This window comes from Acinonyx jubatus, chromosome C2 (assembly GCF_027475565.1).
Source record: "Acinonyx jubatus isolate Ajub_Pintada_27869175 chromosome C2, VMU_Ajub_asm_v1.0, whole genome shotgun sequence".
NCBI lineage: Eukaryota > Metazoa > Chordata > Mammalia > Carnivora > Felidae > Acinonyx > Acinonyx jubatus.
Window position 1 is genome coordinate 121,020,098 of NC_069384.1, and position 23,897 is coordinate 121,043,994.

At 46.0% G+C, this 23,897-nt stretch overlaps 1 protein-coding gene across 1 annotated transcript in view; it reads right to left on the minus strand.

Moving 5' to 3' along the window:
• CLSTN2 (calsyntenin 2) overlaps nucleotides 1-23,897 on the minus strand; it is a 603,018-nt gene that overhangs the window by 127,766 nt on the left and 451,355 nt on the right. The window contains exons 3-5 of the mRNA XM_027061727.2: nucleotides 10,115-10,310; nucleotides 9,149-9,357; nucleotides 2,342-2,491 (exon numbers count right to left, since the gene is read on the minus strand). Of these exons, the coding sequence (XP_026917528.1) occupies nucleotides 2,342-2,491; nucleotides 9,149-9,357; nucleotides 10,115-10,310 (555 nt within the window). The remainder of the gene's footprint in view (nucleotides 1-2,341; nucleotides 2,492-9,148; nucleotides 9,358-10,114; nucleotides 10,311-23,897) is intronic.

The following is a 23,897-nucleotide window of genomic DNA, read 5'->3' on the forward strand; positions in this document are numbered from 1 at the left end:
TACTGGGATGACGGCTGGGGAGAGAGACCTAGTGGCTTCTACCGGAGCTAAGCTGGAGGGAGGAGGGACACGGTGCAGAATCCAGTGTCAGCGTCTGCCACCAAAGGCTGGCTAACGTGGGCAGAGAAGCCACCGTAAGGTAGTTGAGTCTGACTCAACTTAAATGGCTTTGCCGGACACAGTGAAGGGATGCAGGGAGTCGCTGTGTCCCTGTTTCCTTTATTCCACAGAAAGGTACATTTCCGTGTACCATCCATTCATCCATGCAGCACTGGCCAACCACCTGCCTTGTGCCTGGCCCTGCGCTGAGCACCGGAGACACAGCGAATGGGCGTGACCTCTGCCTCCAGGAGCTCACAGTCTGGCTACAAATAGCATTGGGCACTAGCAGGATAGGCGTCCCACACATTCTGCTCACACGGAGCCCAACATTATTAACATGATTTTCTGTGCATACGTTTAACACTGAAGCAAGTACAAACGCTTTTAGGAAATGGCATTTAAATATAGGTACAAAAATGTAATCCCAAATCTGTAGGTGTCTCATTTGTCAAAGACACAAAACATTGGGATCTTTTTCCAGATACTGCTTTGTGTTTTACTCTCCCCACTGAAAATCCCATTATGAGCATGTTCCCTGCTTAGAAAGCTTTTATATTCTTTCCAGGCTTTCTTTTCAAAAGCTAGACTTTCACTGGGTTAGTCCTTATAAGTTAAAATAAAAGAAGCTGAGTTCTTCTTTACTCAACTAGCTTTTCATTCATTCATTCATTCGATGGCTGTTTCTTGAGCACCTATCATTGGGGTCAGATATGTGCTAAGTCTGAGAAATTCAGTGGTGAACAAGAGAGACAGAATCCTGCCCTCAGGTCCCTTAGGGTTTAGTGAATTATACCAACCAGAGCCCAGGCTCCCGGAGGTTGGTGACACGTAGTTTCCCACTCTGGCTTGTTCCTTTTTCTCTTTTACTTGATCCAAAATAGGTGGATCTACTTTGTTCTTTCTGTCGCATCTGTCTTACCCGTGACTCCTCTATTGGCATTTCATCTTCTCTACTTTGTTCAAAGGCAAACGACTCTGGCTCTCTCCAGAGGTGGGTTTAATTACCGCCTCCCATTTTTTTCTAGTTGAAAGAGTAAAGGAGATAAAGTTGCACAGGGGAGGAGCCTTTTGAGAGCTGCCTTCTGAGGAGAGTGACCCCAGATGGGTCCTCAGGGGTCCTTGCAGTGTACCATGAGAATGAATGCTTGACTAATAGGCGCCCGTTCAAAGTCTGACCAGTGACCTCTATGATATCGTGGCATCAGTCTGTCCGATAGAAATACAGATGATTACCATAGTTAATGACATCCTCTCAAGTGGAATTTAAGAATGAAATACACGGAGAGGAAGAGAAAGAGGGAGAGAAACAGGTAGAATATAACAGGGGCTCTGAAGCTTAAAGACACGTGGAGAGAACAGTAGACAAAAGCCACAAAGCAGGACTCCAAGAAGTACCCAAAGTTATGAGTGAGTGGTACCTGTAGCAGCAACAGCACAGGAAGCAGAAACAGAAGCCAGTGACCAACCAAAATGGTGGCCCAGAGATACATCCAGCATCCCTGCCCGGCCACTGGAATATTGGTGCCACCACTAGAGGCATTGTTATTCTATAAGCCATCCAATTCTTGGCGAGATCCATCTATGCACATGGCCTTGCGTTCCTTACTTCCCCTGAGGTCAGTGATAAACCTCTGTCATCTAAGGGTAACCTGAACCTTTGCTCCGTCTTTGCATACCCAAACAGCTAAACCGGGGCAAAAACCCACCTCCATCTAAGGCCATTGTTTCTCCATTCCCGGAGCCAACACTTGAGAAACTCCTTAATCTAGAGGCTAGATTCTGGGACTCCAACCTCTGCTTGTGTACCTACCTTCTGTGCTAGCCCAAAGAACAAGACAACCTTCCCCAGGTACTGAGTGATGAGTCAAACTTGACACACACTGGCTCAACTCACTCCCTTAGATAAAGCGAATAGGCTTGCTGGCACTTTCTCCCGAACACGGTGGTATAATTACTATCGATTCAAAAGTGTCATGAGATTTTAGAAAAGGTGAGCTGGACAAACAGGGCACACGATATGAGACAAGTTGCCTTGGACATTCTCAACTGTAAAATGAGGATAATAGGTCACCCAGGAGTTGTAAGAATAAACAAGCTACTTTATTTCTTGCAGCAGAGTGACCGCATGTAAGAAATTCCTCTAGTTATAGGTTGTGTTGGCTTTCAGGATAGGTCTAGCACCTTCTCTACACCAGGCCAAGCTGCCTCCGCTCAACAGCATCAACAAGAGATGGCCCACCTTGCCAGCCAGGCTTGCAAACTGGCTTCACGTCCACCTGCACCAGCGTGTCCTGAGCGGCGGGCTTCTGTCCACAGTCGTAGGCGGTCACCAGGATCTCGTACTGGCGTTGCTTGTCATAGCTCAGCTTCTCGGTATTTCTGATGTTGCCTGAGGACGCAGGGATATTCAAAAAGGTTTGGGATCAAGTTAACCACACTGCCGTTCTTTAAAATCCCTTCTCTACTCCGCTAACCTTCACCGGCATGGAATGACCCCTTTCCTTGCTTGTGCCTTGGTGGCAGATTGCCAGGAACCACTGGCTGGAGCCACCTCAGCTGTGGGAAAGGACTACTAGGAGATTCCAAGCACATATCTGGAACCCAACTGGTGGATTCGTTAGTCATGGGTTGTCAGAAAAGTCCCTCCTAGAGTGTGCCCGTGTGGTTGTGTCCCTGATGACGTAGGGTACCAAGGCTCATCTGCCATGAAATCTCTGGGAAAAAGATGGGATTCAGAAATTTCCTGGCACATATTTTTTAACATCTGGGCTCGTCGCCAGAAATGTTCACTGCCTCTTCTCACATTATTTTGCTACCAAATAGGAAGTAAAATCAATAAGAAAACGTGTGACCTCTCTTCTGAAAGCTACACAGAATAACAGATTCCTTGCCCTGGTGGCAAAGATATTTCTCTTCTCCGAAAGAGACCACACCATTTTTCTGGGTCATGTGTGTGTTTTTGCTCCTGTGGGTTTGGTATTATAATTCAGAAATAAATCTTTGATAATTAATGAGCAAAATTCTAATTGATTATTTTTGCTGAAATACAGTTTTGCTTCTAAGGGATGAATAAAAGCCCAGTGTGCACTGAACACTTCTCAATTTTGGATTCCAAGAGAGTGAAGTCTTCCTTTGCAGAGAAGAATTTCATTCTTGCTTTTTTTCTGACAGTGGAGCTGACAGCAAATTAGAACTCCAGTGTTATCATTATCCTTTAGCAGAAGTGAAATTAAGAAAATGGAAACTTAGGGGCGCCTGGGTGGCTCAGTCGGTTGAGCGTCCGACTTCAGCTCAGGTCATGATCTCACGGTCCGTGAGTTCGAGCCCCGCGTCGGGCTCTGTGCTGACGGCTCAGAGCCTGGACCCTGCTTCAGATTCTGTGTCTCTCTCTCTCTCTGCCCCTCCCCTGCTCATGCTCTGTCTCAAAAATAAATTAAAAAAAAAAAAAGAAAGAAAATGGAAACTTAAAAACAAACCAATGTGCTAATGGCTGACTCAGGTATATTTTTGTATTTCATCAAAACTAAGGGAAAAATTCCCAATGAGATTTCTTCCATTTCAACTGATGTCTATGGCTCATGTGAGTGGAGGCAACAGGGACTACATGAATCAGCCTCTGGGGAATTACGAAAGTCATATAATGTTTTAAAGATCCGAAGAGCTGGTGCACTCATCACCTAATACCAGTGAAACGGTCCTCAGTACCAGGCCCTGAGCAGGGCTTCTCCTGTGAGAGTCCAGCGTCTGAGACACTGGACCAAGAATTAGGATCTTTTATTCCACCGTCAGCTCCAGACCGTTTCTAAAAATGTACCCGCAGCCGCTGATTTTGAAGTAAAATTTAGTTTAACAAAGCCGTTCAAAAATCTCTGAATAAAAATGAGTTTGATATATTTTTGGCCTCGTGCCTGGTGTTCAGAATCCCTCTCACTAACCCCCCCCCCCACACACCTTTTGGCTTCGGTCTCAGCTCAGGGCCCCCCAGGACTGGGGCGGCTAGGTGTTGGGTTGGTGATGTTCCCTGTGGGCTCTGTTAGCAAACTAGCTTGTGGTTATAGTGCTCACGGGGGAGGATTTCTTGCAGGTGGAAGCATTGCAAAATAACCGCAAGAACGATGTTGCAGCAGCATCAAATTGAATTTTGAACAAAAAAGTTTTAACTTTCCTTTTCCTTATGGTTAAATGGCTCTCAAAAGATACGCCTCTCGGAAGAGGAAGGCTCAGGGTTTACAAGCCGTGTGACATTAAGCAGACCAAACGCTATTGACCGTGGTAGACCAATAAACACACAGGCGGCAATCCCTGGCCCAGTCTGCGGCAACCGCACATCCTAGCGGGTCCTAATGAAACTGTCGGAGAAACAAATGTACTTTCTCCGCTACCGCCGGCCTCACACATGGGAGAATGGGTTTCAGAGCCCGGAATTTGAAGCCTTAGGTCAAAAATGAGTGCATAATGTGGTGACCAATTGTGTTGGGGAGGGTCCTATGTGGATAAGACACATACTTAAAAATTTTTGGAAGCTCAAAAAGTCACCCATTTTGCTTCTGTTACAATTGTATTCTTCTTTCCATATTTGAATGATTTCTCCCAGCAGTGCCTAAGAAGGAGACCTGAGTTCCTAGCTAGCCCAGGTGACTAGGGGTTCCTGGGCCCATTTCCCTGCTCCAAATGAACCTGGGGAAGATAATTCTCAAAGAACAGCTAGTATGTACCATGCATATTAGTGAAGGTGTTCTTTTTTTTCCAAACTGAGGCTGGTGGAGGTGCCAGGAGCCAAGCACACTGGCCTGCAGCCTCCTTTCAGTGGAATTTAAATCACAATAGCCCCTGGGGCCCCTGGGTGGCTCAGTCAGTTAAGCATCTCACTTTGGCTCAGGTCATGATCTCAAGGTTCTTGGGTTCCAGCCCTGCATCAGGCTCTGTGTGGACAGCTGAGAGCCTGCAGCCTGCTTTGGATTCTGTGCCTCCCTCTCTCTCTGCCCCTCCCCTGCTCATCCTCTCTCTGTCTCTTTCCCCAAAATAAGCAAATAAACATTTAAAAAATCGGAATGACCCTTTTGGAAAGTTATACAGACCAGTCACTTTGCAATTGTTCATACCTTTGGGGCATGCAATTCCACATCTAAGAAATTGATTCCGGGAAAATGATAAAAATTACACATACAGGTGCAAATATGTTCATCTAAGCATTATTTCCCACAGTGAAAAATAATAAACTGGATGTCTGATAGTAAGGCAAGAGCCAGGTAAAAGAGTCTGTGCACCAGATAGAATGTTTTTAGCGCTGAACGTGGTAATTATGAAGCATTTCTAAGGGTGGAAAAAATCCATACTATCGAATGTTAAGTGAACACAGCAGGGTAAGGAAAAACAAGGCGAGTGTAACCTTACTTTTGTTAGAAAAAAACCCCACAGAAAAAGTACTGGTAGAACATCAATAATGGCTATCTTTAGTGGGATTACAGGTGATTTACTTCCTTCTTGTACTTTTCTATGCTTTCCAAATTTCCTGCACAAGGGGCAAGTGTGACTTTTCTATTCAGATGGAAAAGAAATGTTTGCATTTACTTTCAAATAAGCCAACTGTAGGGCACACTTGGCCCAGAGGAGGCGGAGTCTCCTGACTCACCAGGGCAGCCCTGTTGCCCAGGAGAGGCTGCCTGGGGACCGACCACGGAACTGCTGGAAAAAGAGAAAAGTCTGCCAAGTGGTGTCGTGTCGTGGAGACTCCTGCTTCTCCTTCTGGCCATTCCCAAGTGTGGCTGAGAGCGTGGTTTGTGCAGACACGCTGGCGAGCCCCCTCTTGGCAATGCACCCAGCCTCTCACACGGGCATGGCATTGAGCACGGGATTTAATTCCCATTTTACCGGGGAGGATCTGAGGCAAGGGTTAAGTAACTTATCAAAGATCTCTCTCTGTCTCTCTCTCTCTCTCTGTGTCTCTCTCTGTCTCTCTCCCACACACACACACACACACACACACACACACACACACACACACACATGTAATGGATGTAGGACTAAGATGTAACTTTGTAGTTTTGAACTTAAATACCATAGCCAAGCATTCCTGTCAAATATCACTGAGGAGTGTGATCACATGACTGGTGGAAAGGCAGAGAGGCCCATGCTCAGGTGATCTGGGCTCCAGTCCCAACTCTGCCAGCGGGGTCACAGGTGCTGTTAGGCAAGCTCTTAATACTTTAGGACTCAGTTTTTCCATCTGTTCAACGGAAATAAGGATTTGGTCCCTACTGATCTCAAAGAGACCAGCCAAGTGCCAGGAGATGGGAAACAAGAAGCCATGGGAAGTGGATCCGGAACTTCCTAAGAGGGAGTGGTGACTCAGTTACCTGCTTATAATTTCAGCCTGGAAATCTATGGGGTGTGTGTGTGGGGGGGGGTGGGTAATGAAGAAGCTTTATGTCCCAACCACCCAGGTAAACATCTAATAATCATGGCACCATGAATGGAGCATTCCCTAGGTGCCGGGTACCCTGTGAACATCACCCCCAGGGCACAGCCTCCCTGAGGCCTCACAACCCCACAAGGGGGCAGGGACGGTTCCCGCCATGATTTCATGGGGAAGGAATTCGAGGTGGGGAGGCCAAAGACCTCTAGTAGAAAGAGGCTGAGTTTTGGGTTAAGACAGCCCAGGCTGAATCCATGGAATGTCTTCGATCTTCGCTGCTGCCCGTTCCCCTTCCTTCACCAACAAGCAAAGAGCTTGGCAAGCTGGAGGAGCCAGGACCCATCTACCTGCCGTCATGCGGTTCCAATGAGTGGACCCCGAACTCAGCAGTACTTTCTCTGATGTGCATACAAAGAACTTCTTCAAGGAGACGGGAAGGTCGCTGGGAGAAATGATGGATAAGGGCCAAGTGGGAAACTCATTAGAATGGGGAGCTGCCGCTTCTGTCTGTCCCTGGGTCCTGCCTTCATTACTTGGAGAACCACTTTTGTAAACCTCGATGTCGGGGGCCCACACTCCCTGGGAGTGCCCACTCTCCTCTTCATCTTCTGTTGTAAACCAACGTTGGAGGCAGAGGCTTGGCAAAAGACCATTACTCACTTTTAATGAGACAGCTAGGGAAATAAATTGGCATATGTTAGCGAAATAGCTCATCAAGGTGAGTAATTATCTTCATGACTGGGGCAGTTTACCCTTAGATGAAAGGATTTGCATCTCAACTCTCATTGGGCTGTGGCTTTCCAGAACTAAGGCAGGAAGTCAAGTGGAGCCTGACCACTCATCACAGATATCTCCGCTTGTCTGGTCACGCTCTTCACCAAGGACTCATTGCCCCTCAAGTTCCAAAGCTTTTGTGGACAGAGACCACGCAGCTGATCATAGGGGAACAGAAAAATACAAACCAATTGTTGTATATTTCATAGGGTGGTGTGTGCATGTGCGTGTATTTGATGTGTGTGAGACATACATCTGTGTGGTAGGGACAAGCCAGCCGCCTCACAGGGCTTGTAGGAAAAGCCATCAAGAAATAGTTCTGACAGACCCTACTAATTGAAATTACCTACTTCTTAGTCCTGAACCAATCTTTAACTTAAGTCCAATATTTTCTCTTTTACTTTCTTGTGCACTGAGGCACTGATCTTGTGTTCCACACAGTGAGCATCTCTCAATGTGCTGGTTTCTAACATTCCCACATGGTTTATCATTTGATAAGGAAACTGCCTTATCTTTGTCTGTTACAAGAATGCTTTATTTCATCTTCCAAGGCAGATCACAAACCACTGGAGATCAGGGACGAGGGTGTCTTGTTGGCTCCCATCCGCTGTGGAACCTGCTGCAGTTCTCAGGATGCAGAAGACCAGGTCCCAGGACACGTTTCTCCCCCATCTCAATGTCAAGGAGCACGGGAAGCACTGAATATTGGCAAGCAGGTCACTGATGGTACTTCCCTCTAGGCGTCGGCTACCGGGAGGCTCACAGTTAATCCACTGCCTAATTCTGGCTCACGGCATGCTTTATGCACCAACCTCACCCTTGGTGCCCCCTGACTTTCTAGTTTTCATTTCGACTTTCTTTCCACTGGATGGTAAGCTCCACTGGATGGCAGGCCCCCGTCGGTTTTGAGTTCCACTCCCACTCCGTTCCCAGTTCCCAGCACTATGCCTGGCACTCAGTAAATAATTCACAGGGTAGAGGAACTTCAGGTTTTGTAACTTTTGCATCTTTGTGCAGTGCTCTATGATCCTATTCGAAACAGAGTGGGGATAATATACCTATAAGCACACACTCATGCTATCAAATAATACACTTGGCAAATAATTATCATCTGATTAACATGGAGTTATTGAAAATTGCATTTAATGTGGGCGGAGTTGACTGGGCCTCTGGCTGAGGTGTTTGCACTACAAGTGTTTTGCGAATGGTGATGGGGAAATGCACAAAGGGCTTTATAGGACTGTTTTCAGTTCGGTAAGTTCAGTTTGGGATTGGGGTGTGGTGGGAGGTTTAATTCTTTCATTGTTTCATTCTTTCATTCTTTCATTGTTGTCATTGTTGTAGTAGAAATTCTCAAAGGACATTGACAAGAATATAAAAGATTCTTAAATGATTCTAAGCTCAGAAGGTGTTTCCAAAAATCTCCATCTTCTCTTTTAGCATTTTTTTCTTTTTTCCTGGGAGCAGGAAGCAGACGGCTGGAGTGGGGGGTAGTGCCACAAGTTATGGTGCCGGAAAGGGACTCAGGTATGGCTGAGTTGACGGCATGGAAAATTCTACCAGAAAGCCATCCTGTCTTAAGTATCCAGATGTGTGGCATTATGAGTTCTAGCGGCTGTACTCACTGAGCAGGTTTCTGAGGTATCTGGGGGGTATCTTCGACCTGGCTGTGCTAATAATCTAAGGACATCCACTCTAGTGCAGGGCTGAGTTCTGGGTTACAGAGCCTAGCTCACGGATGGCAAGGGAGTCATCACCTGCCATGGACATTCAGAGCCTTCACTTGGCCTTCAGAGAGGGGGTGGTGGACTTGTTTCCCTGCCCCTCCCCCCAGGGGGGCCCTCTCAGGACACTCACCATTTCTGTCAATGGCAAAAGGCACGTCAGTTGTGACGATCTCATAGTTGCAAATCTGGCTGTACTGAGGGGAGCAGTCCTCGTCCACGGCCTCCACCTGTAGGATGCTGTCATAGATCTTGCCCTCTGTCACCACCGCCTTGTAGGCTGGCTCTTTGAAGGTGGGAGCAAACTCATTGACGTCCTTCACCTGGATATGGACCACGGCCCTGGGACCACACACCGGAAGGAAGAGATGGCAGTAAAGGGAGAATGACACTGTCCTCCCACACCTCCCGTGGGCACTGACTCTGGTCGGTCCCAGGGCCGAAGGAGCAGAGAAACCACAGCCAGTCAGGATGGTTGCTGTCTGAGTGTTCTGTCCGCCCTCCCACAGGAGACGCTTCTACCTGCTTTCTATTCAAAGCAGCAATGCCCTGCTTTGGAGATGAATCCGCCCCTTCTCGGGCCTTCCCAGCTACCCAGCTTTAAGCAACGATTCCTTCTAGACTGCCTCCCCTTTCCTTTATCTGCTCCTCCTCCTCTGTTCATTCACTCTTCCTTTCAGAAAGAATTTAACCACTCTCTGAGTCAGGTTCAGAATCAAACTCCAAATGGGAGAGAGCTACAACCCAAACTAAAAAGTGCCAGGACAGAGATATGCGTGTGGCATGGCAGAAACCCAGAACAAGGTCCCAACCAGCTCCGCAGGGATGGGCTGGCTCAGGGAAGGCTTCCCGGAAGACGTGACACTTGAACACAGTCCTGATGGCGGAAGGGGAATATTTTCAAGGGAGGCACAGGGGCAGAGTATTGCAGGTGGAGGACTCCGCCTGTGCTGATGCCTGCAGGGGCCCGGGGAGCTGGCAGAAGAACCATGGTATGACCACTGGGTATACAGACCTGAAGAGCAGGGTGTGGTACCGAAGGGTGGGAGGGAAGTGGGGTGGGGGGTAGGGGTGCAGGGATCCCTCTCCGGCCACTCACTTGTGCGACTTCTTCCAGGCCGTCTCCCGGGGCCCTGCGCCACAGTCGTAGGCCTGGATGATGAACGTGTACTCTTTCTGCAGCTCACAGTCGATGGGACTCTTGGCGCGCAGCCGGCCCTCTCCCGACGTCTTGTTGAGCACCACGGCCTCAAAGGGCAGCTCCTGGCCGTGGATCTTGAACGCGCAAATTTCCCCTGCAGAAGGATGGAAGACAGTGAATGGGGATCCTGAGAATTGCCAGACGGAAGACAGAGCTTCTCTTGGGCCAGATTTGCAAACCCAAAACCTCCAGGCCATTTCCTCCACACAAAGAATTGTCACACTGGAAAAAGAGGCCTCCAGAGACCCAGATCAACATGCTCATTTCATGGATGGTAAAATTGAAGCGTTTCACACATGGAAATGTCACCCATCAAGTGTATCCGGCAGAAAGGAGGGGAGTCACGGTTGCGGGGGTGGGGGGGACTGGTGACTGTCCTAGTTTGCTGCTTTCCCGCTTGCCCTCGCCTGGTGTGAGAACAAGGATTTTGCTCACAGCCTAAAGATAAATGGCTGTAGAGGAAGGAGAAAAAGGCCAAAGCTTGCATAATTGTTTGTCCCTTGAACCACCAGCGTGAGCATTGCTGGGGAACTCGTTGAAAATACAGACTCCCAGGCCTGACCTGGACTCCTGAATCAGATTACAGGTTATTGTGTTTTTTTTTTTTTTTAAACCAGGTTCCCTGGTGAGGTATTTGTCTGCTCACTAAATGTGAGCAGCTCTGCTCTGTCCTTTCCTCCTGGCTTCAACGCCCCATGGTGCTGCAGCCAGCTTCCCACCCCTCCAGCCTCCATTAAGTCTCTCCACCCACCACTTCCCTGGCAGGAGAGGGGCACCAATCAGGTGCAATTTTCTCTCAAAACAGCAGGCGTGAGTCTGAGTTCCAGAAGCCCCGTGGAGCCTGAAAAGCTAACTTCTTAAAGAGCTGAACATGTTGTGAAATTAATGCATTTCTCCCCCTCAGCTGGGTTAATGTGTATTATAACTATTTCTCTGCATTAAAATTATGAGGCCATGAAAACATCTTCTTTTTCTCAATTGATGGATATTTATTTCTTGAACCCCGACTGCAAGTAAGCCGTGTAGTAAGTGCCTTGTGAAATACTGAAAACTTGAGACACATTCTCTTCCTGACTTGTCAGGGAGACAGGGTGTAGATGTCCAGAAAGACCACTCATGGTGCAAGGGAGGGGGGGTGGTAAACATCACGCGACACGGGCAGCAAAGAATTCATCTCTAGGCTGCTGGGGGTAAAACACAGACTTAGAACCTCCCACAGACTTGGAGGCTTTGAGTCACGTTCTAGGTTTTCCACTTTGACTCACTGCTGTAGTTGAATTATGATGACTGTGGGTCTCAGTTGTGTCACCTAGAAAATGGCTCGGGAGATGGTGTTGGAGGAGGGCATCTACTCTGATGTGTCCCAACACTGTTGGCACCGGGGTGAGGTGCCTAGTGTGCACAATTTAAGGGGGTCCTCATTTTGGAGGCAATCAGGTGTTTTCTTGCCTCTAGTCCAGGCCCTGGCCAGCTGTTCCAGAGAGGAACAGTCTCCTGATGCTGTGGGGAGAAGGGGTAACACGACCGCACGCCTGCTCTGTACCTAGTGCCGAGCTCTGGATCTCCACCCGGGTGACCTTATTCAATCTTCATAGCAAACCTGGAAGCAGGTGCTTTATGCCGATTTGTCAAATTAAGAAGGAGGAGGAGGAGTTAGAGGAGGAGGAGAAAGAGGAAGAGGAGGAGGAGGAAGAGAATCAGAATCAGAGAGGTTATTACTTGCTCCAGGTCACAGAGCTGAAGACAGTGTAAACCCCAGGTATGGCTGGCTAACCCCTGAGCCGGGCCCTTTCTCCTCCACCGCACCATCCATAAGCAGCCCCGTAATTTCAAGGGCACTGCACTGGGGATTGCTTCCAGTAGCATTCTATATTCCCATTCAGGTCTCGCTCTGGAGAGAAATTCCCCATTTTACATATAGGAAGCATGCCCTGATCTCTTACTAACAATGTTTTCTGAGATGGTCAATCAATACCAATCTTACCTGTAGGCTTTTATTTTTTATTATTTCATCGATCCTCAATTTCATTATGAGCACTCCATTTTCACTACACCCCCTCCTGGCCATTTCTCAGATGTAGGTGTGGAATCATGGATAAGACAGACAGGTTGCAGACTGGGCCCCACCAAGAGGACCGATTCGCACTCTGTCACTGTTGTTCAGGGTCGGGGTTGACACTGTACTGCCTCTTGGACAGGGTTAAACCTGCAGCCCTCAGGGCGGAAGGGTAGGTTTCATCTGGTTCTCGAGTTTAATTTCTGCTTTGAGTTGGCTGTTGTTGAATGCATGAACTTCTGAAGTGTCTGCCTTGTGATTCCCAAGATCAAGGCCAACGTGGGAATATTACCAGCAAATGTGCCCAACCTGGCTCTGGGGCAGTCTCTGGAGTGCCCAACCACTGCATGATTACAGGACCAATCAGACCATTTTTCTTTGAAGAGTCGAGTTAAACTGAAAATAAATGAGGGTCATTTTCTGTTGGAAACATTTGATCACAACTAAAATGGTTCTCAAGACTCAGAAATCCTTAACAAGAGGGAAGGAGAGGACAGAGGAAAAGGAGACACAGGGGAGGGAGAGACATAGGAAGCTTCGGGGCCACACATTTCATCCAAGTCCAGCTAAGTTCAGTTCAATGGACCAGAACTTTCGGAGAGCCGAGCAAGCACCAGGAACTTGCCTGTGGCACCAGAGACACAAAGGAAAGCACTTGGATTCCTTATAACACAAGGACGGCCAATCCTTGAGCACTCATTACCCAGAGGAGACAGCAAGGAAACAAGGGTATGTGATGCTCACATAGTCTCACCAGCTCAGTATGAGACAGGATTTAGCCTCTTTCGAACAAAAGCTAGAATTCATGCGGCCCTCATCCCACCTCTTCATCTGATACTTGTGCTCCTGTTGCAAAAACACACATTCAGTTTTTTATCCATTCATTCACCTTGTAGGTATTGATTAGGGACTGCGTGCCCAGCACTGGTGAAACACGGATGAGCAAAACCAAACACAGTCCTAGCATATATGCTGCTGGCAGTTCAGCGCGGGGGACAATAAGCAATCCGATGATGACATCCCTAAATAAAGAACAGTGATCTTGATGCGTGATTGAAGGAGAGCTCGGGTACTAAGACAGTTCTGACCTGTCTGCCAGGCGGGGAGCACTACCTAAGGATGCGACAGCTGAGCTGAGATCCCAGGAGGAGAAGGAGGGACATGCCCAGGCCAGGAGGGAGGAAACTGAGTTTCAGGCAGAGGGGCGGATGCCCTGGGGGCCCTTTAGCGGGAAGGGACATCTTGAGCCCACCAGGCCTGCAGGGGACAGGGTGGCAGGAGCACAGGCACTGGGGTAGGGCCAGCTTCACGGGCATGTGACCTGAGAGCCACATGGCACTCCATGCTTAAGAGGACCCTGAGCTTGGTTTAAACCTCTGTTGTTGCCATCTTGAATTCTTAATCATTTTATCTTTGAACTTGCGTTTTGTACCTGAAGTCTGATGGGACAATGCAGCAAGTCCAGGAGCAGAGGAGACAACGATCCACTGTTCTGTCTGCCCCATTTACTTCCAGCGCTCAGGATACCCAGTGAGCACAGAAACTCAGTGCCCTTACACTGTGTGGGAGTTCAGCAGACGCAGTGCGAAGGTAAGCGTATGGTGTCTAGGACTGAGAAAGCAGGCAGCGGACAATCCCGAGAGGTACCTTTCCTGTTCGAACCAAAATTGCTTTGAATGCGGAAGGAAGGCAGGGATGTTTTAAGAAACATGACCAACCAAAGAACTCTGTCTTGTCTTTTCTTACTCATGGTACTTCCCTGTAGTAGTCAAACACTTAGGCTGAAGTCGGCAGAGAGGAGGAAAGCTAGGACACCCAGCAGTTCCTTTCGTTTGGGGCTGCCCTTCCTACCAGTAAACCGAGGGTAGAGAGCGTGGATGAAATGTGTGCACATCAAGAAGCAAAATAAACACAGTTGAGCGCCGTTTGTGTTTGTGTGGCATTTACAATGCTCTGGTAAAGAATTGAACACATAGGCATACGTGAGCTATGAAATGTGAATTCTGTAATTTTCGGAGACTCTGCACAGCAGTTAACTGCTCTTATATTTGCATTTGAAACTGGCATTGCATAGTATATAGACGAATGGTAAAATTCATGCCCATAATTTAGCATTCTAATCTGTCTTTACTTACAACGGCGTCGAGTAGCAAATTAAGAGACCACAAATTGAGAGAGGAATTTGTAGGACCTGTAGAAGGAAGGATGGAGCTCCCGGGATGGAGCGTGAAGGCGGAAGGATATTTAAAATTGTGGGCTGGGGTGCTGGTACGTGACTCACTGGGCTGCCTCCATGTTTTGTGAGGTCTACCACTGGAATGTGTTATTACTAATAAAGAACTGCAGTCGGGGCGGGGGGCAATGTGCATAAAGGGTTTGTAATGGTGACGATAAGTGGTGGTGTCCATGTAAACATGTCACTTCTAAAAAGTGGCTTTCTAATCTGCTTTCATGGGTAGGGGAGTAGCGCAGTGATGGACACGCACGCCAGCCAGCAGTGGGCGCTGTGGGGAAGTGAGGCAGGCAGCACTAGGCTGCCAGGCTTCCGGCTGTGACCCGCCCTGACGGTGGCCCCAGGACGCTGAACTCGACTTCCCCAAAGGCCCCCTTGAAAGGCCAGGCCGGAAGATGGGCCCCTGCAGGGCTGGGGGGGGAGGGGCATGAGGCTCTCGCCCCTCCGCACCCCTGTCTGCCTCACAGGTGCCTTCTCCTCCCATAGTGCACCCTCGCAACACCTCGGCAGACACTGCCGGAGCTGCTGCTCAAGTCCTCCCGTAAGAGTCTGGGGCAAATGAATGAAATTGACTCATGAATGGGGGAATGAAACAGATTTTTAGAATATATTTTGATCCTAACCTTGAATACCCTTGAACAGCAGGTTGTGTTGATTCCATTTTTCAGCCGAGGAAACTGAGTCTCAGAGAGATCAACTAGTTCACCCAAAGCCACTGTGATAGGAAGGACCAGATCAAGGACGGATTTGGACCCTCTGATTCTAACTCCAGCACCTTCTTTGTTCTTTCTTGTTGCCTATCACTGGGCCAGTGTGACATTCTAGGATACCGGGTCTCCAAGTGCGATCTGTGGACCCCTGGGATCCCCGGACCCCTGGGATCCCCGATACCCCTTCTGCCGGGTCCACAAAGTCAAAATTAGCTCTCTACTGACACTAATGCATTATTTGACTTTTTCACTGTGGTGATAACTTGTACTGATGGTACAAAAGCAACAGTGAACAAACGTGCTGTGCCTTAAGTAGACCTGGCTGAATTCTTTACCACATAGAGTTGGAGTAAAAAAAGTAAAAAAAAAAAAAAAAAAAAAAAAAAAGCCAATTTCACCTAAGAATGACTTGAGGGGCACCCGAGGGGTTCATTGGGTTAAGCATCTGACTCTTGATTTTGGCTCAGGTCATGATCTGACTTCGTGAGATGCAACCCAGTTTTGGGATCTGCACTGACACCACAGAGGAGCCTGCATAGGATTCTCTCTCTCTCTCTCTCTCTCTCTCTCAAAATAATAAACTTTTTTGGAAAAAAACACAATGACTTGAATAATGCAGTAAATATTATTGATTTAGTTAAATCTCAGTTCTTGAGTACACATCTTTTTCATATTCTGTGGAACAAAATGGAAAGTATACGTAAAGGACTCTGCACAGCAAAGTATGCTCTAAGAAAAGCATTTGTGTGAGTTGAGTGGGAGCTGAACTAGGACCTTTTTTCATGGAATGCCTTTTTGACTTGGAAGAATGATTGTTAGACAAACTAGGTTTATTCAGATTGGAGGGTGTGGCGGACATTGTTTTAAAAGTAAGCCTGTCACTCCAAAGAAAAGAACCGGTAGGATTTGTCGCCAGTGACAAGATGAGAGCTTTTAATTTGGAAAACTTGTGTCTGCCACATTAAGTTTTAACCATTTACCAATATATTAATACTTTTCTGATGAGATGGTTAGTGGTATTAATGAGGGTGACTGTGTGATATTGTAGAATGAAATACATCGGGTTTTGAAAGATCTACTTGCCAGTGAATCACTGTCTTCCAAACGATCAGTGTGTAGTATTGCACAGTCGTGTTATGGGTAAAAGAGCCATTCAAAGAGCCAGTGCAGGCGGAGCGCCCAGGTAGTTCAGTCGGTTAAGCGTCCAACTTCAGCTCAGGTCATGATCTCGCGGTCTGTGAGTTCGAGCCCCGCGTCGGGCTCTGGGCTGATGGCTCAGAGCCTGGAGCCTGCTTCCGATTCTGTGTCTCCCTCTCTCTCTGCCCCTCCCCCGTTCATGCTCTGTCTCTCTCTGTCTCAAAAATAAATAAACGTTAAAAAAAAAGTTTAAAAAGAGCGAGTGCATTTTAATGTAGTGGTCAGTATATGGTAAGTTCCTTGATGCGATTTCAGATTCCTTATTATAACGAACCTTTAAGAAACTATTACTTATGAAGTTCTGGTGTTGTATCCGAGAAGAATATCTACAATTATCCGAAAAGATTTTTAAAATTTCCTCCCTTTTCCAACTACATACCTGGGCGAGGCTATATTTTTTTCTGCTTGCATACTTCACCTAAACAAATGTATCTCAGCAGACTGAAGGCAAGTGCAGATACAAGGATCTCGCTGTCTTCCAATAGGCTACACATTGAAGAGATTGCAAAAAATGTAAACAACAATACCACTCTTCTCACTAACTTATTTTGTTTTGGAAAATATAGTCAAACTATGTTATTTATGTTAACATGTAATGAATTTATTATTGTTATTTTTAAGTGAATTAATAGATAAGGACTTGGAAGTTTCTCAGTTTTAATTTCTTATACAGTAAATATTAATAGACACAAACCCACAAAGACAAAAGCTGTTGGGGGTCCTTAATATTGTTTAAGAGTGTAAAGGGGTCCCGAGACCAGAAAGCTTGAGAATTACCGTTCTTATAATTTACCAACTACGCTTTCCACCCAGATCATGATTCCATATCCCGTTCCTGATGCTTAAAAACACAACCTGCCACCTCTCAGTGAACTCAGAATATCAGAGCAACACAACGTGCTTTGTATCTCGCAATCGAAGGTTTTATAGTGGGCGCAACTAGGCAGAACTTGATGGCTCTTGGAGCCAAAGACGCTGGACTCGAACCCTACCTGTCTGGTTAACTACCTGTGTGACCCTGAGCAAGTCACCGACCTCTCTGTGCCTGTTTCTTCATCTGTAAAATGAGACGATATTAGTAATAGTCACCTCAGCAATTTTGGTTGTTGGGTGGATTAAATGAGTTAATACATACAAAACACTTAATAGTGCCTGATATGAAGTTAAGTACTACATACGTGTTAACCCTTATCACTGCCATTATACTGAAGAAAAATCACACACTTCTGGCAAATTCCCTGTTCATGTTTGAGAGCTGAAGGGGCTGAATGTGGAGATCATTTCATCAGCAGAAATATTTTGAATCATTCAAGAACAGTCTGCTCCTTGAAATACCTGGCACCTGTCAGCCACAGCTTACACACACCTGCTTTCCTGAACATCCCTGGTCAACGACTATATCCTGTGTCCCCCAAAGTCTCATCCAGGCCTGGTACTGCTTCACGGGGAGAGTTTGTGGGGTAGGTTGGCTTTGTCTGTCTGATTTTGCTTGTCTCGGTGGCTGGAGGTTGTTAATGGCCTTTATTGTGCAAGAGTCAAAGGTGCTAAATAGTCAGCTCCGAGAACCATGGTACCCAAAATGGCTATGGTGCCCCCCTTGAGAAACACTGTACCCCAAGCATGTAGCCAGTCTTCTGTTGGAGCTAACGCCAGGTCAGTTTCATGGCCCCAGACCTGGGAAAATGATAGACCTTGTAAAGGCTTCTCCTCCAGAGTGGTGAGGTGCCTCCAGATGGGGATGATGCCATCTGCTTTCCGCGGCAGGCTGTGGCCTCCAGCAGGCACGCTCGGCAGACAGTGAACCCTGACCACGCTGCCAGAGGGCTGGGAGGGTGTGCTTTTGAAAGTGGACCCTACACCTCTAGCTGGAGCCTTCTGCAGTGACTTTAAGTATAATAAAATGGGAAAGGACAAATGCCAATCACATCAAGAGGCCATCATGCCCAGAATATCCGATCAGGGCTGAATTCAGAGATAAATCTATATTTTAAAAAAGAAAGAGTTGATTTTAAGCCCTCTTGCTCCAGATGAAAACTTAAAATATCCCCAAGTAGAAAGTTAAAGGGGAAGGTTCAATGGATCGTCACTTCTGCTGGTCCTTCGTGCGTCTGGGTGGCGGGAAGATGACCTTGTTTGGGGTCCCCGGCTCTGTTCTTCTCAGCCGTGTGACCTTGGCTGGTTCCTAAATCCCTCTTCATATAACTGAGGATGAACCATGCCTAATCCTGAAAGTGCCAAGAGGCTGCAACGACACACTAAATGTGAAAGCACCGTGCGAAGTATAAAGGTCTACCTGCTTTTTCTTATTGCGATAATAATAAATCCTGCTTCCAGCCTGCAAGTAGCTAAATGCATATTGGCAGCGTACCTTATTTCTCTGAGACACCAAAGTCAGGGGGAGGGGAGGCGTCACCATTTATAGCTTTCTGTCTACTTAGTATTGAGCAAAAGAAAACATACTCTTTTATGTAAAAAGCCATCTTCCTACATTCCAAGATCAAAATTCCCTTTCCTTTTGGAAGATTTAACACTAGTTATTGCATTGCTGAAAAACCGATGAAGACAACGCATTTTTCCTTATTTGGCAACGTCTCTTGAACAAACAAATGCTGTAACAACCGATCTATATGCTGAGAGACTTGAAGAAGTCCCTCTGGCTCAGCTCGTCACAATGAGGTCAAGTAGGACTTAAAGAGATGTCAGACGGTCATTTGCTCCGCCTGGTGCCCAGTGGTCTGGCGTTGAAGGACTCCAGGTACAAAAATGTGCTATATTTGTCATTCACTCAGCAACCTTCCCTAGGCATACATAATATAGTTAAAAGCAGCTGAGTGAATAATAATTTATAAAATTCACTGCAGCTCGCATTTATTGAGCATTTACAATGGACCAGGCTCTTACTCCGGCCTATGGTGAAACCAACCTGCATCTCTTGAAGTGCTGACTTACCTGGCCAGGGGCTAGAGATCCGCATGAATCTGAGACTAGCTCTGTGTTCACAGACGGGAGAAGGAGGTAGATGACTAAAGAATTAAGCACAATAAAGTACTCAAAGGCTGCAACAGGTGTCTGTTCTGAGTGTGGGGAGAACACAAAGCACGATGGCCAGTCAATCTCACCCTTACATGCTTCCAGACACAGTTGTGTGCCACCACGGAGCCACCATAGAAGAGTGTTATGGCTGCCAAGGGGAAAGAATATCAGCCTTAACAGCGCCGGTGGGACAGGACCCTGCCTGTGGACCCCGTCATGTCTTCCTCTTGATAATGGCATTTCTGTGCCTTCAGTCCTAGCAGAAGGCTAGTACAGGTCATTGCCTGGCCTATGAGATGGCTCTTTCCTAGTCCTGTCGTTCGCTGTGCCCTTGCCGGTGGGAGCCACACCCTGCCCTCCTGCTGACCTCGCTGGTTGATCCCAAGGCGTCCACAGTTCTGGTCAGGTGTTGCCACATGGCAGGATGAGGGAGGGAGCCAGGAAACCACACTGACTAGGATAGTGACTGAGTTCATAATGACTGAATTAAAAAAAAAATAATGTTTATTTATTTTTGAGAAAGAGATAGAGTGCCAGGAAGGGAGGGGCAGAGAGAGAGGGAATCCAAAGCAGTCTCCAAGCTCTGAGCTGTCAGCACGGAGCCCAATGTGGGGCTTGAACCCATGAACCGTGAGACTACCACCTGAGCCAAAGTTGGACGCTCACCTGCCTGAGCCACCCAGGCACCCCATAATGGCTGAATTTTTAATGTTTGCCAAGAATGTGTTAAAACTCTGTGTCTCAAAAATTACTGACCCGAATGCAATTACCACATGGGCACACACACCTTTCTCACCGCCAAACAGGAACAGGGGACTGTCAAATAAGGGTAGAGAATCTTATTTAAAAATGAAGGGCTCTTGTTTGCCCACAGCTGTTAGGTGCAGTTCAGTCAGATCCACTCCATGATCATTATCTGGAATCTACTTCAACTAACCCCTACTTGTCCTTTAGGGGAAGTAATGGATGTTGAAGTGCCTGGAGAGTGAAAAATGTCCTATGCAAATGTCCTGGTCCTTTAGCACTCTACAATTATCTCCATCAACAAAGTTTTTGTAAGCATCTACCTCCTGCAGGGAGGGAATCTTAGGAGATACTGAGGTCCCCAGAATTAGGGCCAGGGCTTACAACTTCAGAAAGAGGAGCTATCCATAGGACCAAATAATTCTTTTCTTTTCCTTTTTAAATGTTTTAATGTATATTTATTTTTGAGAGACAGAGAGATAGCACGAGTGGGGGAGGCCCAGAGAGAGAGGGAGACACAGAATCCGAAGCAGGCTCCAGGCTTTGAGCTGTCGGCACAGAGCCCAACGTGAGGCTGGAACCCATGACTGTGAGATCATGACCTGAGTGAAGTTGGGTGCTTAACCGACTGAGCCACCCAGGCACCCCTCTTTTCTTTTACTTAATCGAAGTATAGTTAACATACAGTGTTATATTAGTTTCAGGCATACACTATAATGATTCAACAAATCTATACATTGCTCTGGTCTCACCATGATGTGTACATTTGATACCCTTTATCTATTGCACACATTCTCCCACCCACTTCCCCTCTGGTAACCACCAGTTTGTTTTCTGTATTTACGAGTCTGGCTTTTTTTTTTTTTTTGGTCTCTTTTTTTTTTCGCTTTTTGTTTCTTAAATTCCACATATGTATGAAATCATATGGTATTTGTCTTTTTCTGACTGACTTATTTCACTTAGCATTATACCCTCCAGATCCACCCATGTTGTTGCAAATGGCAAGATTTCATTCTTCTTTATGGCTGAGTAATATTCCAATATATATTCTATTATCTATCTATCTATCTATCTATCTAGATACAGATAGCACATTTTCTTTTTCCATTCATCTATTCATGGACATTTAGGTTGCTTTCGTATCTTGGCTATTATAAATAATGCTGCCATAAACATAGGGGTGCATATATTTTTATCAATTAGTATTTTTCTTTTCTTTGGGTAAATATCCAGTAGTAGAATTACTGGATCATGGGGTAATTCTGATTTTAATTTTTTGAGGAACCTCCAAGCTGCTCTCCACAGTGGCTGCACCAATTCTGCAGTTCCACTAACAGTGCAGGAAGGTTCCTTTTTCTGCACATCTTTGCCAACACTTGTTATTTCTTGTGTTTTTTATTTTAGCCATTCTGACAGGTGTAAGGTGATATCCCACTGTGGTTTTGATTTGCACTTCTCTGATGAGGAGCGATGTTGAGCATCTCTTCATGTGTTTGTTGGCCATCTGGATGTCTTCTTTAGAAAAATGTCTATTTAGATTCAATGCAATCCCAATCAAAATTGCACCAGCATTCTTCTCAGAACTAGAACAAGCCATCCTAAAATTCATATGGAACCACAAAAGGCCCCGAATAGCCAAAGTCATTTTGAAGAAGAAGACCAAAGCAGGAGGCATCACAATCCCAGACTTTAGCCTCTACTACAAAGCTGTCATCATCAAGACAGCATGGTATTGGCACAAAAACAGACACATAGACCAATGGAATAGAACAGAATCCCCAGAACTAGACCCACAAATGGATGGCCAACTAATCTTTGACGAAGCAGGAAAGAACATCCAATGGAAAAAAGACAGTCTCTTTAACAAATGGTGCTGGGAGAACTGGACAGCAACATGCAGAAGGTTGAAACTAGACCACTTTCTCACACCATTCACAAAAATAAATTCAAAATGGATAAAGGACCTGAATGTGAGACAGGAAACCATCAAAACCCTAGAGGAGAAAGCAGGAAAAGACCTCTCTGACCTCAGCCGTAGCAATCTCTTACTCGACACATCCCCAAAGGCAAGGGAATTAAAAGCAAAAATGAATTACTGGGACCTTATGAAGATAAAAAGCTTCTGCACAGCAAAGGAAACAACCAACAAAACTAAAAGGCAACCAACGGAATGGGAAAAGATATCTGCAAATGACATATCAGACAAAGGGCTAGTATCCAAAATCTATAAAGAGCTCACCAAACTCCACACCCAAAAAACATATAACCCAGTGAAGAAATGGGCAGAAAACATGAATAGACACTTCTCTAAAGAAGACATCCGGATGGCCAACAGGCACATGAAAAGATGTTCAATGTCGCTCCTTATCAGGGAAATACAAATCAAAATCACACTCAGATATCACCTCACGCCAGTCAGAGTGGCCAAAATGAACAAATCAGGAGACTATAGATGCTGGAGAGGATGTGGAGAAACAGGAACCCTCTTGCACTGTTGGTGGGAATGCAAATTGGTGCAGCCGCTCTGGAAAGCAGTGTGGAGGTTCCTCAGAAAATTAAAAATAGACCTACCCTATGACCCAGCAATAGCACTGCTAGGAATTTACCCAAGGGATCCAGGAGCACTGATGCATAGGGGCACTTGTACCCCAATGTTTATAGCAGCACTCTCAATAGCCAAATTATGGAAAGAGCCTAAATGTCCATCAAATGATGAATGGATAAAGAAATTGTGGTTTATATACACAATGGAATACTACGTGGCAATGAGAAAGAATGAAATATGGCCTTTTGTAGCAATGTGGATGGAACTGGAGAGTGTGATGCTAAGTGAAATAAGCCATACAGAGAAAGACAGATACCATATGGTTTCACTCTTATGTGGCTCTTGAGAAACTTAACAGAAACCCATGGGGGAGGAGAAGAAAAAAAAAAAAAAGAGGTTAGAGTGGGAGAGAGCCAAAGCATAAGAGACTGTTAAAAACTGAGAACAAACTGAGGGTTGATGGGGGGTGGGAGGGAGGGGAGGGTGGCTGATGGGTATTGAGGAGGGCACCTTTTGGGATGAGCACTGGGTGTTGTATGGAAACCAATTTGACAATAAATTTCATATATTGAAAACAAAAAAGAAAAAAAAAGAAAAAAAAGAAAAATGTCTATTTAGGTGTCCTGCCCATTTTTAATCAGATTATTATTATTATTATTGGTGTTGAGTTGTATAAATTCTTATTTATTTTGGATGCCAACCCTTTATGAGATATATCATTTGAAATTATCTTCTCCCATTCAGTAAGTTGCTTTTTTGTTTTGTTGATGGTTTCCTTTACTGTGCAGAAGATTTTCATTTTGGTGTAGTCTCAATCATTTAATTTTGCTTTTGTTTCCCTTGCCTAAGGAGACATTTCTAGAACAATGTTTCTATGGTCCATGTCAAAGAAACGTTTTCTCCTTGGAGTCTTATGGTTTTGGGTCTCATATTTATGTCTTTAATTCATTTTGAGTTTATTTTTGTGTGTGGTATGAGAAAGTGGTCCAGTTTCATTCTTCTGCAAGTAGCTGTCTGGTTTTCCCAGGACCATTTATCAAAGAGACTGTCTTTTCCCCACCGTATATTCTAGCATACTTTGTCATTGATTAATTGACCATATAAGTATGTGTTTATTTCTGGGTTTTCTATCCTGTTCTATTAATCTATATGCCTATTTTTGT